This window comes from Poecilia latipinna, unplaced genomic scaffold (genome assembly GCF_001443285.1).
Source record: "Poecilia latipinna isolate Pla-1442-1.1 unplaced genomic scaffold, P_latipinna-1.0 Scaffold1034, whole genome shotgun sequence".
Lineage (NCBI taxonomy): Eukaryota > Metazoa > Chordata > Actinopteri > Cyprinodontiformes > Poeciliidae > Poecilia > Poecilia latipinna.
Genome location: NW_015113650.1, coordinates 174,262 through 185,263, shown reverse-complemented (window position 1 = coordinate 185,263; position 11,002 = coordinate 174,262). Strand labels below are relative to the sequence as shown.

Here is an 11,002-nt window from a genome sequence, read left to right as displayed (position 1 = left end):
GCTTTAAAAAAGGGAGGAGGGGTGTTCTTCTAGAGAGCATAGAGTATAAATATTGTAGACTATAAATTAGAGCAGATTAAAGATGCTCAAGGTAGAGAAAAAAGGCGGAATCGCCCTTTAACCATTTTCAACTCGTAAGCCAACTTCCGCTTCGTCGTCACCTCAAACGGTGCTACAACTCAAATGAACATAGAAACAGTTAACAAGAATTAATTAGCACATCCATATTCTGAGATGTTTTAGGAATTTCCTCTCCCTTTCCATGTGGATTTCTTGATATTTTCTTGTGTCTCAGTGATCATTTTAAATCTGAAATAGTCCACTGTGTTCCAGCTACAAACAGGAAACCCTTCAACTCTAAAGCAAACATCATCTGAAAGCAGGTTAAGCTGTTTCACCACAGAATAAATCCTGTCCACGGTCCTCCGGCTGAGAGTCTCCATGTTCCGCTGGGTCTGTTTACTCAGACGCTCTCGCTTCTTCTTCGGCTGAGTTCAAACACCGTTTCAGCCGCCAAGACGCCATCTTGTGTCAAAGAGGGTAAATTGTAAGTTAAAGGTTTGTTTACAGCTTAAACATCAGCTTTAGCTTCTTAAATACTTTCTCTGTGACATTCTTATTATTGTTGTTATTATTTTTGCATTAAAACATTGACCGTTAAACTGGATTTAAATGCCCCGGTGCTCTGCGAAAACTGCCTTTTGGGCGCAGTTACAGAAGAGCACATCCGTTTCTATGGAAACCAAAGGACGGGTCGGAAGAAGATGTGTCACTTCGAGCTAGGTTTACTTGAAGAATAGAATAAAATTGACCGACTAATTAGCATAAAGAATTCAAATGGTACAAAATAAGATACAAACTATTGTGGTGCAGAGTGGGTGTAAGAAATATAAAATGTTTATTAAACTTATTGTGCAACATATCAACAACAATGGCACCATTAGGTCAAGTAAGAGCTTTGTCGATGTCATGTTGTCTCCAAAACCTTATTAGGAAAGAACAAATAAACATAAAATACCATGGAGAGTTATGCAGAAATAAAAAAGTAAAAACAGAAATAGCTAATGGTTGAATTACATAAAATATTATGTATAAGATTAATCAATTTCTTGTATTAGTGAGTTCTCCTCACACTTTGACGATCTTCAGCTCAAGGGAAGGAGCGGACGTCTGTTGGTTTCCCATCATGCCCCGCTACTTGGGTTGTAGCTTGAGTTAGGACAACAGCCGACCCAGAGCCTGATGTTTTGGTTCCGAACTGTTCACAGGTTCTGAACGGATCTGGATCTGGACAATTGAGCTGGGGACGCCGGTTCCTCTCTGCTGACTGTGAATGCCGCTACCGGCGCGGAGAAGAAGGAAGAAAGGCCCGGATGAGGAGGAGCGAGCTACGGGTTTTTCAGCTGAGGTCTGTGGAGCTAACAGAGTTAGCATGATAACAGAGTGTCAGGAAGGCAGAAAGACAGGGAATAAAATTATGGTTTTAAATACGTAATGACTCCGATTCGAGTTATATGTAACAGTAGATATTAACTTTAATTAGTTTAAAAATAATGACGTATTGCTGTGTCTTTAAAAGTTTACAGGTTAGCTTGACTGTAGCTCGTTAGCTTTAGGCTAACAGGAGTTGGTTCGTTCAGTTTGTGTTTAATATTCATAACAATCTTGAATCTGAGAGATTCTGACTTAAACTGGGAGTGTATACTTTACAAATGTGAGTTAGGATGTGTGGTTGTGTTCCTCCGATAAGAGAAGAAGCTGTGGTTCTGTTCTGGTTAGTGCAAAGAGAGAACATTACACACGATAGACACAACCAAAACACACACACACACATGAAACCTTACATATCTGTAAACCTTTATAAAATGTAAAGTATAAGTTAAAAACTAGGGATTCACTGATGTGAAAGTTTGGGCCGATATTGATATCCAATAATAATATCACTGTTAACATTGATAACTGATATTTACTAATATTTTACATATTTTATATATTTCACTGCCCTTACTACAGTTACCTTCTTTGTGTCACTTAACCTCCCCACAGTCCTGCGCTGCATGACGCTCACATGACCAACCTCCAGAAAACAATAAGATGGAAATGAATATCGGCCCAGTTTTATTTATCATACCGATACTGACATGTTAAAAATTGACTAAAACCGGCCGATACAGATGTTGATGCCAATATAGACCCGTTGCAGCGTGATGTTATGCCGCTGTAGATGACAGGTAAGTGAATCGTCATACGCAAATTTTCCGGATGTAAACAATAACATTAAACGTTTCTCTATCATGCATCCTTATTAAAAACAGATAAATACTGTAAAATGCTAGTGAGGGAGTTTTCCCAAAGTGAATGAAATGTTCTGCGTTTCTGACGTGATGCTGAGCCCCTGTGTCTCCGTGTTCAGGTGATGGCGCCGACTCGGATGAAGCTGCGTCGGCGGGACACGGTGGCTGCGGCCGCTCCAGCAGGAGGCGCTCCGCTGGAAGCAGACGCAGACAGAACCAGAGAGAGCCGGCGGAGCAGCAGGAGGAAGAACACCACCAAGACCTCTGCCCCAGCCGCCCCTGCCTCATCTCCTCCTTCCACCTCATCTGGCGCCGCGCGACCTGCCATGGCGGCTGAGGCGTCACCCGACTCCAAGTGTCCCATCTGCCTGGACCGCTTCAACAACCTGGCGTACCTGGACCACTGCCTGCACCGCTTCTGCTTCCCCTGCATCCAGGAGTGGTCGCACAATAAGGCGGAGTGTCCGCTCTGCAAGCAGCCCTTCGCCTCCATCTTGCACTCGGTGCGCGCTGAGGACGACTTCAAGGAGTACACGCTGCAGCCGCCGCCACGCGCCACCAACCAGCTCACCGCTAGCACCTTCCTCACCACTGTGGCTGCCATGACGGCGGACGGCGCGCAGCATCACCTTCGGCTGATGCTGAGGCGGCACCTGGTGGCGGCCGACAGGGACGCCGTGCGGCGCCGGCGCCGGCGTGAGCGGGCGGCGAGCGGCCGCAGGGCGACAGACCGCGTCGGGGAGTGGGAGTTCTTCATGCACTCTCCGCCGCTGCCCGTCTCGCCGTACCACCTGGACATGTCTGAGCTCATCATGGACAACATGCGGGTGGAGGAGGTCGCCGAGGAGATGATGAGGAGAGACGAAGAGCGGCGGCAGGTGCTCAGCGAGGAGCTGGCGGGCTTGCGGGGCGCAGCAGCACCCAGCACCCGCGCATCACGCCGCCTCATGTGTCGCCTGGCGGTCCGGCAGCGGCTGCAGAGGGAGGGCGGCACCGTCCAGATGAGGGAGAGGGAGGTCACGGCGTTCCGCAAGGCGCTCTACCAGAGCGGGATCCGAGTGCGGGGCATCAGCGGTAACCAGGGAAGACCTCGCAGCGTCACCGCGGAAACGTTTCGCCGGGGGACCAGCCACCTGACCCGGCTGAACGGCTGGCTGAGGCGGGAGCTGGCGGTGCTGCTCGGCCCGCACGCCCCGCTCAGTGACGTGGTGCTGCGCACCATCACCGCCCGCGTCCTGCGCAGCGGCCTGGAGGACGCCGCCGCCGTAGAAGAAGACCTGCGGCCGTTCCTATTGGCCCGCACCGAGCACTTTGTGCACGAGCTGGTGAGCTTCGCCCGGTCCTCGCTCAGCATGGAGAGCTACGACCAGCTGGCGGTGTACGAGCCGCCCGCCGCCGCCATGGAGCTGGAGCCGCTCAGCAGTCCCTCCGACGGCAGCTCCGTCATCGCCATCTCCGAGGAGGAGGAAGAGGAGGGAGGAGGAAGAGCTGAGGCGGCGGCAGGAAGTCAGGATGATGTAATTCAAACAGGAAGCAGCCTCAGCCTGTCCGGCTGGGACGATGAGACGCCAGGACCGTCGTACACCTCGGCAGAGCCGCCGCATTCGCTCACCACGCCGCCGCCGCTCAGCCCGGCACCTCAGCAGCCGGCCAATCAGGAGGGAGCAGAGCCGCGCGGCGAGGAGGAGGAGTGCCTGATCGTCGGATACAAGAAGCCGATCGCTGAGCGAACTCCAGAGCTGGTGCAGCTGTCCTCCGACAGCGAGGAAGACGAGGGAGAGAAGAAGAAGGAGGAGGAGGAAGTGGAAGTTGGCTCAACTACAGTCGATAAGACTCCGCCCCCTCCTGCTCCTTACCTACCCATAATCCCTCCTTCCACATCAGGAGCCTTCAGGGCGGAGCAGCAGAAGGAGGCGAACTCCCGGCGACGGTCCGGTTCCTGGTCGGAGAGTTCTGGACGGAGCAGGAAGTCGGTCTGCTCCCTCAGCCCAGCAACGCCGGATCGCCGCCGCAGGGACAGGAAGCAGCAAGGCGACCGCCGGAGGAAGAAGAAGAAGCAGCGTGGGCGGGACCGGAGCAGAGAGCCTCATGGGAAGAGCGGCACCTTCTGCAACCCCAACCGCTCCATCTTCCCCCCCATGATGTCCCGCTGCTCGCCGTCGCCATTCGACTCCAGCGCTGACTCCGCCTCCTCGCCGCCGCCGAGCCCGCCGGACTCCGGCTGGGAGCTCCGCTTCAGCCAGGTGTCCCCCCTCACCTCCTCCGTCTCCTCGCCCTCCCGCTCCTTCTCCCCGCTCTGCTCCTCCCCCGGAACGCCGCCCTCCCCCCCCTGCTCCCCCAAGCGCCCGCATCACGTGGAGAAACCCGGCGGGAAGAGGAAGTACAAGAGCCGGCACCTGAACAGCAGCAAGGACTCGTCATGGAGGCCGAGCCGCGGCCGGCAGCGCGACAGGGAGCGCAAGAAGAGGCTCCGCAGGGAGGCGGAGAGGCGGGACAGCAGCCTGAAGACAGGAAGCAGGTCAGAAACACTTCCTGTTGGAGGAAGTGGTGGTGGTGTTTATGGTGTTGTTGGATTATCCATCCTAACTGACTAACTGGGTTGGATGTGTTGAATCGTTTCCGGTGTTTTTCCGTCTTTCTGTCCGTTCTCAGCTCGTTTTCAGGCTCACCTGTAGAATCTGTGTTTCTGACTCTGTGTTCTGACCAGCAGGAGGTCCAGAGACGACCGCAGTCCCAGCGTGGAGATCATCTACGAGGGAACCATCGACTCCGGCGCCGCGCAGCCGTCCGCTCACAAGCGCCACCGCAGACGCCACCGCAAGGCGCAGGTCACCAGGTGAGGTCACATGACAGGAAGCAGGTGAAGTTCTGATCAGAGGAGCTGTGTTTGTTTCAACAGAACTCAGTCCAACCATTTCTCCTGACCTCACACACTCTTCATGTCATAATAAATGTTTTCTAAAAACAAATAATTTTCAAATATAAACGCTCAAAGACGTTTGCTAAAACTAAACTTTAAATGTTTTACATCCTGCCAGAAAATAAAATGAATATTATTTCACAGTTGGTTTCCTCAACATTAAGGTCAACAGAAGGCACTGAAGCACAGCTGGATGGAACAGGAAGTTAGAAAAGCATAATTTAAAACTCTAGTTCCTGGGTGGGCAGCTCCAGGCCTGGAGGGTCTCCTGCAACTATTAGATGTGTCTCTACTTCAACACACCTGAGTCAAATACTGAGGTCGTTAGCAGGATTCTGGAGAACCTGACTGCACTGAGGAGGAGATTCAGCTGTTGGATCCAGGTGTGTTGGACCAGGGAGACATGAAGAGCTGCAGGACACCGGCCCTCCAGGACCAGGACTTCCCAGCTCTGCTTTAGGCTCTAAAAAAGTCTTATAAAAATCTTAAATAAATGAACATTTGAGCACTGATTTGCTTTAAAGTATATTTTTTGATTGTCTTGGCCCAATATGGCAGCCCGTTGATAGCCAATCAGAAAGTGAATCATTAGCTGGAGTATAAAGACTCAAAGAAACGACCATCTGCTAAAAGAACAACACACTCAGAACAGAAATGAAGCCACAACTCCGCAAACAATTTATAGTTGTTGTTTCATTTAAGATAAAAAAAACCTTCCTTGCCTGTAAATATGTCTTAAACGAGCCAATCGTTGGTAGCCATCTTGTTTTGCTTTTTTGCCTCAAACATTCTGGGTTGTTTTAGTCGTAAATCTATGATAAATAGAGGCTTTTGAGGAAAGTTCTTGTTTTTGTTGCTGAGAATAAAAACAGAATAAAAAGCATTGGACCCAAACGGGTCGACCCGCTTTGTTTCAGTGAACCTCAGAACGGCTGGGCGATACGGAGTTAGCTCACCGGGAGAGAAAAAACGGTTATCGGAGGGCGTTGCCCTGTGAAGTCAGTTCCTTAGTGTGTGTGTGTGTGTGTGTGTGTGTGTGTGTGTGTGTGTGTAAAACAACAAGGGCTTTCAGATAAAAACAGGAACCTCCTGTTACAACTGATTAAGCAGACGACCTCTGACCTGATCAATACGTTTTAACACATCAGTAAAAATCAGTCTGATTAAAATAATAAAAACTTACAAAAGTAAAAGTCTAAACATGTAAACAAAATCCTACAACAAAATGATGAAGTGATTTATTAATTTCTTCTTTTTCAGGTGTTAAAGCCCCACAGACTCAAACGCTGCTCATGACAAACGTGTGATTGGTGTCACTAAACTGCACACAGTTTTTCAGATTTATTTTAATTTATTGATGTTTTCATTGAACAAAGTAAATAGTTTTGGAGGTTTAAACATTATTTTGAATTTATTTGACAAAAATAAATCTGAATTATTATCATGACAAGAAATTTATCACGATAAATGATGAGCGATACAATAAGTGCTCCATCTCAGAGGAGTTTAGACTTTGGACTGATGATGTGTAAAGTTTGTGCCGCCTGTCTGACGGTGTTTCCTGCCTCAGCTCTCCGGTCATCATCACCCTGGACAGCGACAGTAGCCATGACAACGGCCAGAAGAAGACCAACAGCGGCAGCAGCAGCCCCCTCAGCAGCCAGCAGACCATCGACTTCTCCGACCTCCCGTCCCTCCCATTGGCTCCCTCCGCCGGAGTGGGCGGGGCCGTGGAGGTCGGGGAGCTTCCCGCCGACATTCTGGACCGTGGGTCCGACGGGTCGGAGTCGGAGGCGGCGGTTCGGTCCAGAGCGGCGCGCCGAGGCGACCGCAGCGACCACAGCTACGTGGACATCGAGAACATGGAGGACGCCGTCTCCCTGCTGGAGACGTCTGACGACCAGCAACCGGCGGCCAAGAGACCGGGCCACAGAGAGGACCCGTCCGACCGGTACCTGCTGGAGGCCATCCTGGACGACCTGAACCGGATCGCTCCACCACGACAGAACCTGTCCCAGGACGGCGGCTTCCTGTCGGAGAACAGAGAGCGGACGCCGCAGGAAGTCATCCGGCTGGAGGAGAGGACCGGTTCTGGTCCAACGTCTCCTACCGCCTGTCAGCAGAACCCCGACTCCGTCCCGCCTCCTCTGGAGAGGATGGAGGGTCGGGAAGTCCCGCCTCTCCTCCGGCGGGCCAGTCCGGTCGGGTCGTACCACAGGAACACGCCGCCGCCCCTCAAACACAAGGATGCTGGGAGTCCGCCGCACAGCGCCGCCAGCCCGCCAAATGTTGGGCCGCGCCGGTCCTCTGACCCGAATCCGACCAGCAGGAACTCACCGGGTCTCAACCCACTCGCCATTCCTCCCATACCAACCATCCAGAACCAGCTCAGCATGTCGCCGTCTGCCAGCGGCGCCACGCTCCACTCCGCCTCCCCCAGGCTCCCGGCCCGGTCTGGTTCTGATCGGCTCCCCAGCCTGAGGTTCGGTTCTTTTCCCTCCATCGAGTCGTTCCATAGCAGCGAAAGCTTGAAGCTGAATTTACCTTTGACCCCTGCGACTTCCTCACATTCCCCAGACCTCCACCCGGCTCACCGCAGGAACCCGGTCAGCCCGACCCGGCGGGTCGGTGCCGGTGGTCTCGGTCCATCTGGCTGGGACTTCTTCTCAGGTCTGAACTCTCACGGCGCTGCGGCTTTCCGACCGGACTGGCCGCCAGCAGGGGGCGTCCGTCCTGTCGGCGGCGCCGCCGCTGCAGGAGGTCAGGAGGTCAGCGTCCTGCCGCTCTCTGACTCCGCCTCCAACCACAAGGCCTTAGCCCCGCCTCCTTCACAACACGCCCTCTGCTTCATCCAATCAGAGCGCAGTTCTCAGTCTGAGTCCTGTTCTGAATTGATTCGCCTCTCCAAGTCCGACTCGGCATCACAGAACCGGAACAATCCGAGCTCCGCTGCCCTGCCGGGCTCACAGGACCAGAACCAAGAGCAGAGTCCGCACACTGAACCACTTGGCACGCAAAGACATGACCCCGCCAATCACAACCATGACCCCGCCCACCACACACATGACCCCGCCCACCACACACATGACCCCATCCGACTCCCAGTCTCCCCTCACAATTTTTCCTTTGACTCCGCCCACAGACAATCTTCCAGCCGACTCTCTGGCCCCGCCCACTTCCTCTCTGGCCCCGCCCACCTCCCCTCTGGCTCCGCCCATCAATCCTCCCACAGGAACTTTGAACCTCTGTCAGACAATCAGCTGTTGGGTCGGCCGTCTGATCGGCTCTCTGGAGAAATTCCTCCCTGATTCTGGTGAAAATGTACAGAAATAAATACAGAAAGTTTTTATTTCTCCAGAAAAAACTCAGCATTTTGTTTTTTATTGTTTCTATTTTTCTGTTTCTTGTCTCTGTTGTTGATCTGAAAAGTGACCAGGTTGTTTTTAAATGTCGGGACTACAACCCATTTATCGTGTTCTGATCCAAATATATTTATGCTTTTTAATTTTTTTATGCTAAAGAAATGTGTGGAAGCCGTTCAGAAACATCTGGAGAAACAATCAGATTCAAGTGTTTCAGGAACTGGTTCTGGTTCTGGTTCTGGTTCTGGTGGACATCTGGACCGCTCTTCACTGGCTCTGTAAGGAGACCTGAATAAAAGGTTGATCTGAAAATCATCCTGTTGTTTCAGTTCATTGCTGTGCGGAGGTGGCAGCATCATACTGCCACCTCCGTGCCTCACAGTTTGTCCTGACGTGTTTTCTGCAAAGATCTCCGCATTTTATAATGCAAAGTTGGCGTGAACTTTGACCTTGAACCTGCAAACTGAGGCCTGATGGGATGGGTTGTTTGGAGTCTAAATGACCTTTGAACTCTTCCCAGATAGTGCTTCAACTTAAAAATAAAATCAGATTTTTGTATAAATGCTCACCAATAAATTTAAGGTTTAATATTTTAATGAAACAAACTTTTTGTCTTAATATGCAGACAGTCTCCAGCCTTTTTGAGTAATTTTTCAGTTCATTTTGTTTTAGAAAATCTTCCAGCAAAAGAATAATAAAAAAAACCTTAAATTTAATAGAATACATGTGATGTAATCTTAGTGTTTTTAGTAAGAAGCTTTTGGATGATTATAGCTACACACTATGAAATTGAAATTAAAACATGGCTAATAAAAGAGAAATTATTTGTGTCTTTCCATTAAGGAAGACTTTTATTTTATTCTTTTAATTCAAAATAAAAAATCTTTACCTGACCATAATATTCTAAAGATTAATTTAAAGTTAAAATAGCAGTAAAAACAAACAAAATGGCGGCTCATGGAAACCCAATGAGATCACTGGTGGAAGAAAAAAAAATCTTCATAAAAAAACATAAAATCGATTAATCGTCCTGTCATTGTGAGTATAGATTGATCTAGTAAGTCGGCTGCAGCTGGTGCTTCTCGCCAGCAGGTGGCGCATGACTTCCCGCCGCCTCCTCCCGGCCCTCTGCGGCCCTCAGGAGCAGGAAGCTGAGCGGGATAATGAGCCTCGGGGGATCGGCGGAGACGGAGGCCCCGCTGCACTAATTAAGCCTATCAGGGTGCGATTAACTGGCTGTTAAACACACACAGTCTGCGGCGGATCAGCGCCAAGGCCCGAGCCACAGCCAATTACCAGCCTGAGCAATGAGACTCAGCAGAGCTGGGAATGCTTTTTACCGAGAAGAACCGGGAGGAAGTTTTTCTATTTGTGGTTTCAATGGCTGCATCTGTGGCTCTTAATGGACTGGAAGCTCCGCCAGTACTTATTTAATTTATCCAAATGGCAAAACAGAACCTAGAAAATTATGCAAAAATTCAAAGTGAACAAAATATGAAGGTTTTTCAGGCCACTGCCTGATTTTCTTTGATTTTAACTGAATCGATTAAGCATTTCCACACAGTTTTAACAACGTTTTAGCACCGATAGGATGGTTACTGATGAGTTTTCTTCATATTTTATTAGTTATTTTGCCTCCTGGCCAGAAAATCCTGGATTTAAATACTAGATTATAGTTTACTCTCTCATTCCCCTCTGGTCCAAAAATATTAATTTAATTTCAGATTCTAAAGGCGTAAAGTATTATAAATTTGAGTTTAGGCCAGAATTTAACACTATATCAAAATAAATTGTACATCCCTTATTTTTGGCTTCTTCCATCATTTTTCTTCCAGTCGTGTGGTTTGTACCTCCTCCTGAGGAACCTGGTGTTATTCTAGTGAGAAAAAATACAAATCCCACAATGCATGAAAGAAACAAGCCTGTTTGAGACGAATAAATCACCAGACATTCAGATTTTCCTCCTCTGCTTCTGAGGCTTAAAACCAAATGAAAGGAAGTTAAAAACATCTTTGTTTCATCGTCTGCTGCCAGCTCCTACATCATCACTTCCATTTGAAAACTTTAATTAGTCGCCTGCAACACCTGTCAGCATTATGAAGCTTTAAGTTAGCAGAAGGTGTAAAAATCCAATTCCTTGACTGAAAAACGGTAGTTTAAGTTGACATTGTTAGATTTATTTGCTTATGTTGTTAAATATATGTTATTGTTATAATTCCTGTGGATCTTAAATGATAAAAGAGATTGTAGAAGTGGATAATAGCTCTGGATCTCCTGTTTTCTAAACAAAATGGTTAAATTCATGTTCTTAATCCTAGATCTGAGGACGAACAGTCGGCCTTGCAAATGCATCCACTCCACTCCAACTGTCACAATTTATTCCATAATAACCACAAAACTTAAATCTACTTTAACTAGCTTTGATG

At 49.2% G+C, this 11,002-nt stretch overlaps 1 protein-coding gene across 1 annotated transcript; it reads left to right on the top strand.

Annotated features, from left to right (window-relative positions):
• The first annotated feature begins 1,141 nt into the window (after positions 1-1,141).
• On the top strand, positions 1,142-8,891 carry toporsb (topoisomerase I binding, arginine/serine-rich b). The gene is made up of 4 exons (XM_015051164.1): positions 1,142-1,408; positions 2,414-4,812; positions 5,005-5,130; positions 6,785-8,891. The coding sequence occupies exons 1-4, from the start codon at positions 1,334-1,336 to the stop codon at positions 8,520-8,522; spliced, it is 4,338 nt and encodes a 1,445-aa protein (XP_014906650.1). The 5' UTR covers positions 1,142-1,333; the 3' UTR covers positions 8,523-8,891.
• Positions 8,892-11,002: the final 2,111 nt, after the last annotated feature.

Coding starts and splice junctions, on each gene's coding strand:
- toporsb (XM_015051164.1), top strand. CDS start 1,334: ATGCCGCTACCGGCGCGGAGAAGAAGGAAGAAAGGCCCGGATGAGGAG. Junction 1,409..2,413: donor CTACGGGTTTTTCAGCTGAG/GTCTGTGGAGCT, acceptor CTCCGTGTTCAG/GTGATGGCGCCGACTCGGAT. Junction 5,131..6,784: donor CGCAAGGCGCAGGTCACCAG/GTGAGGTCACAT, acceptor TTCCTGCCTCAG/CTCTCCGGTCATCATCACCC.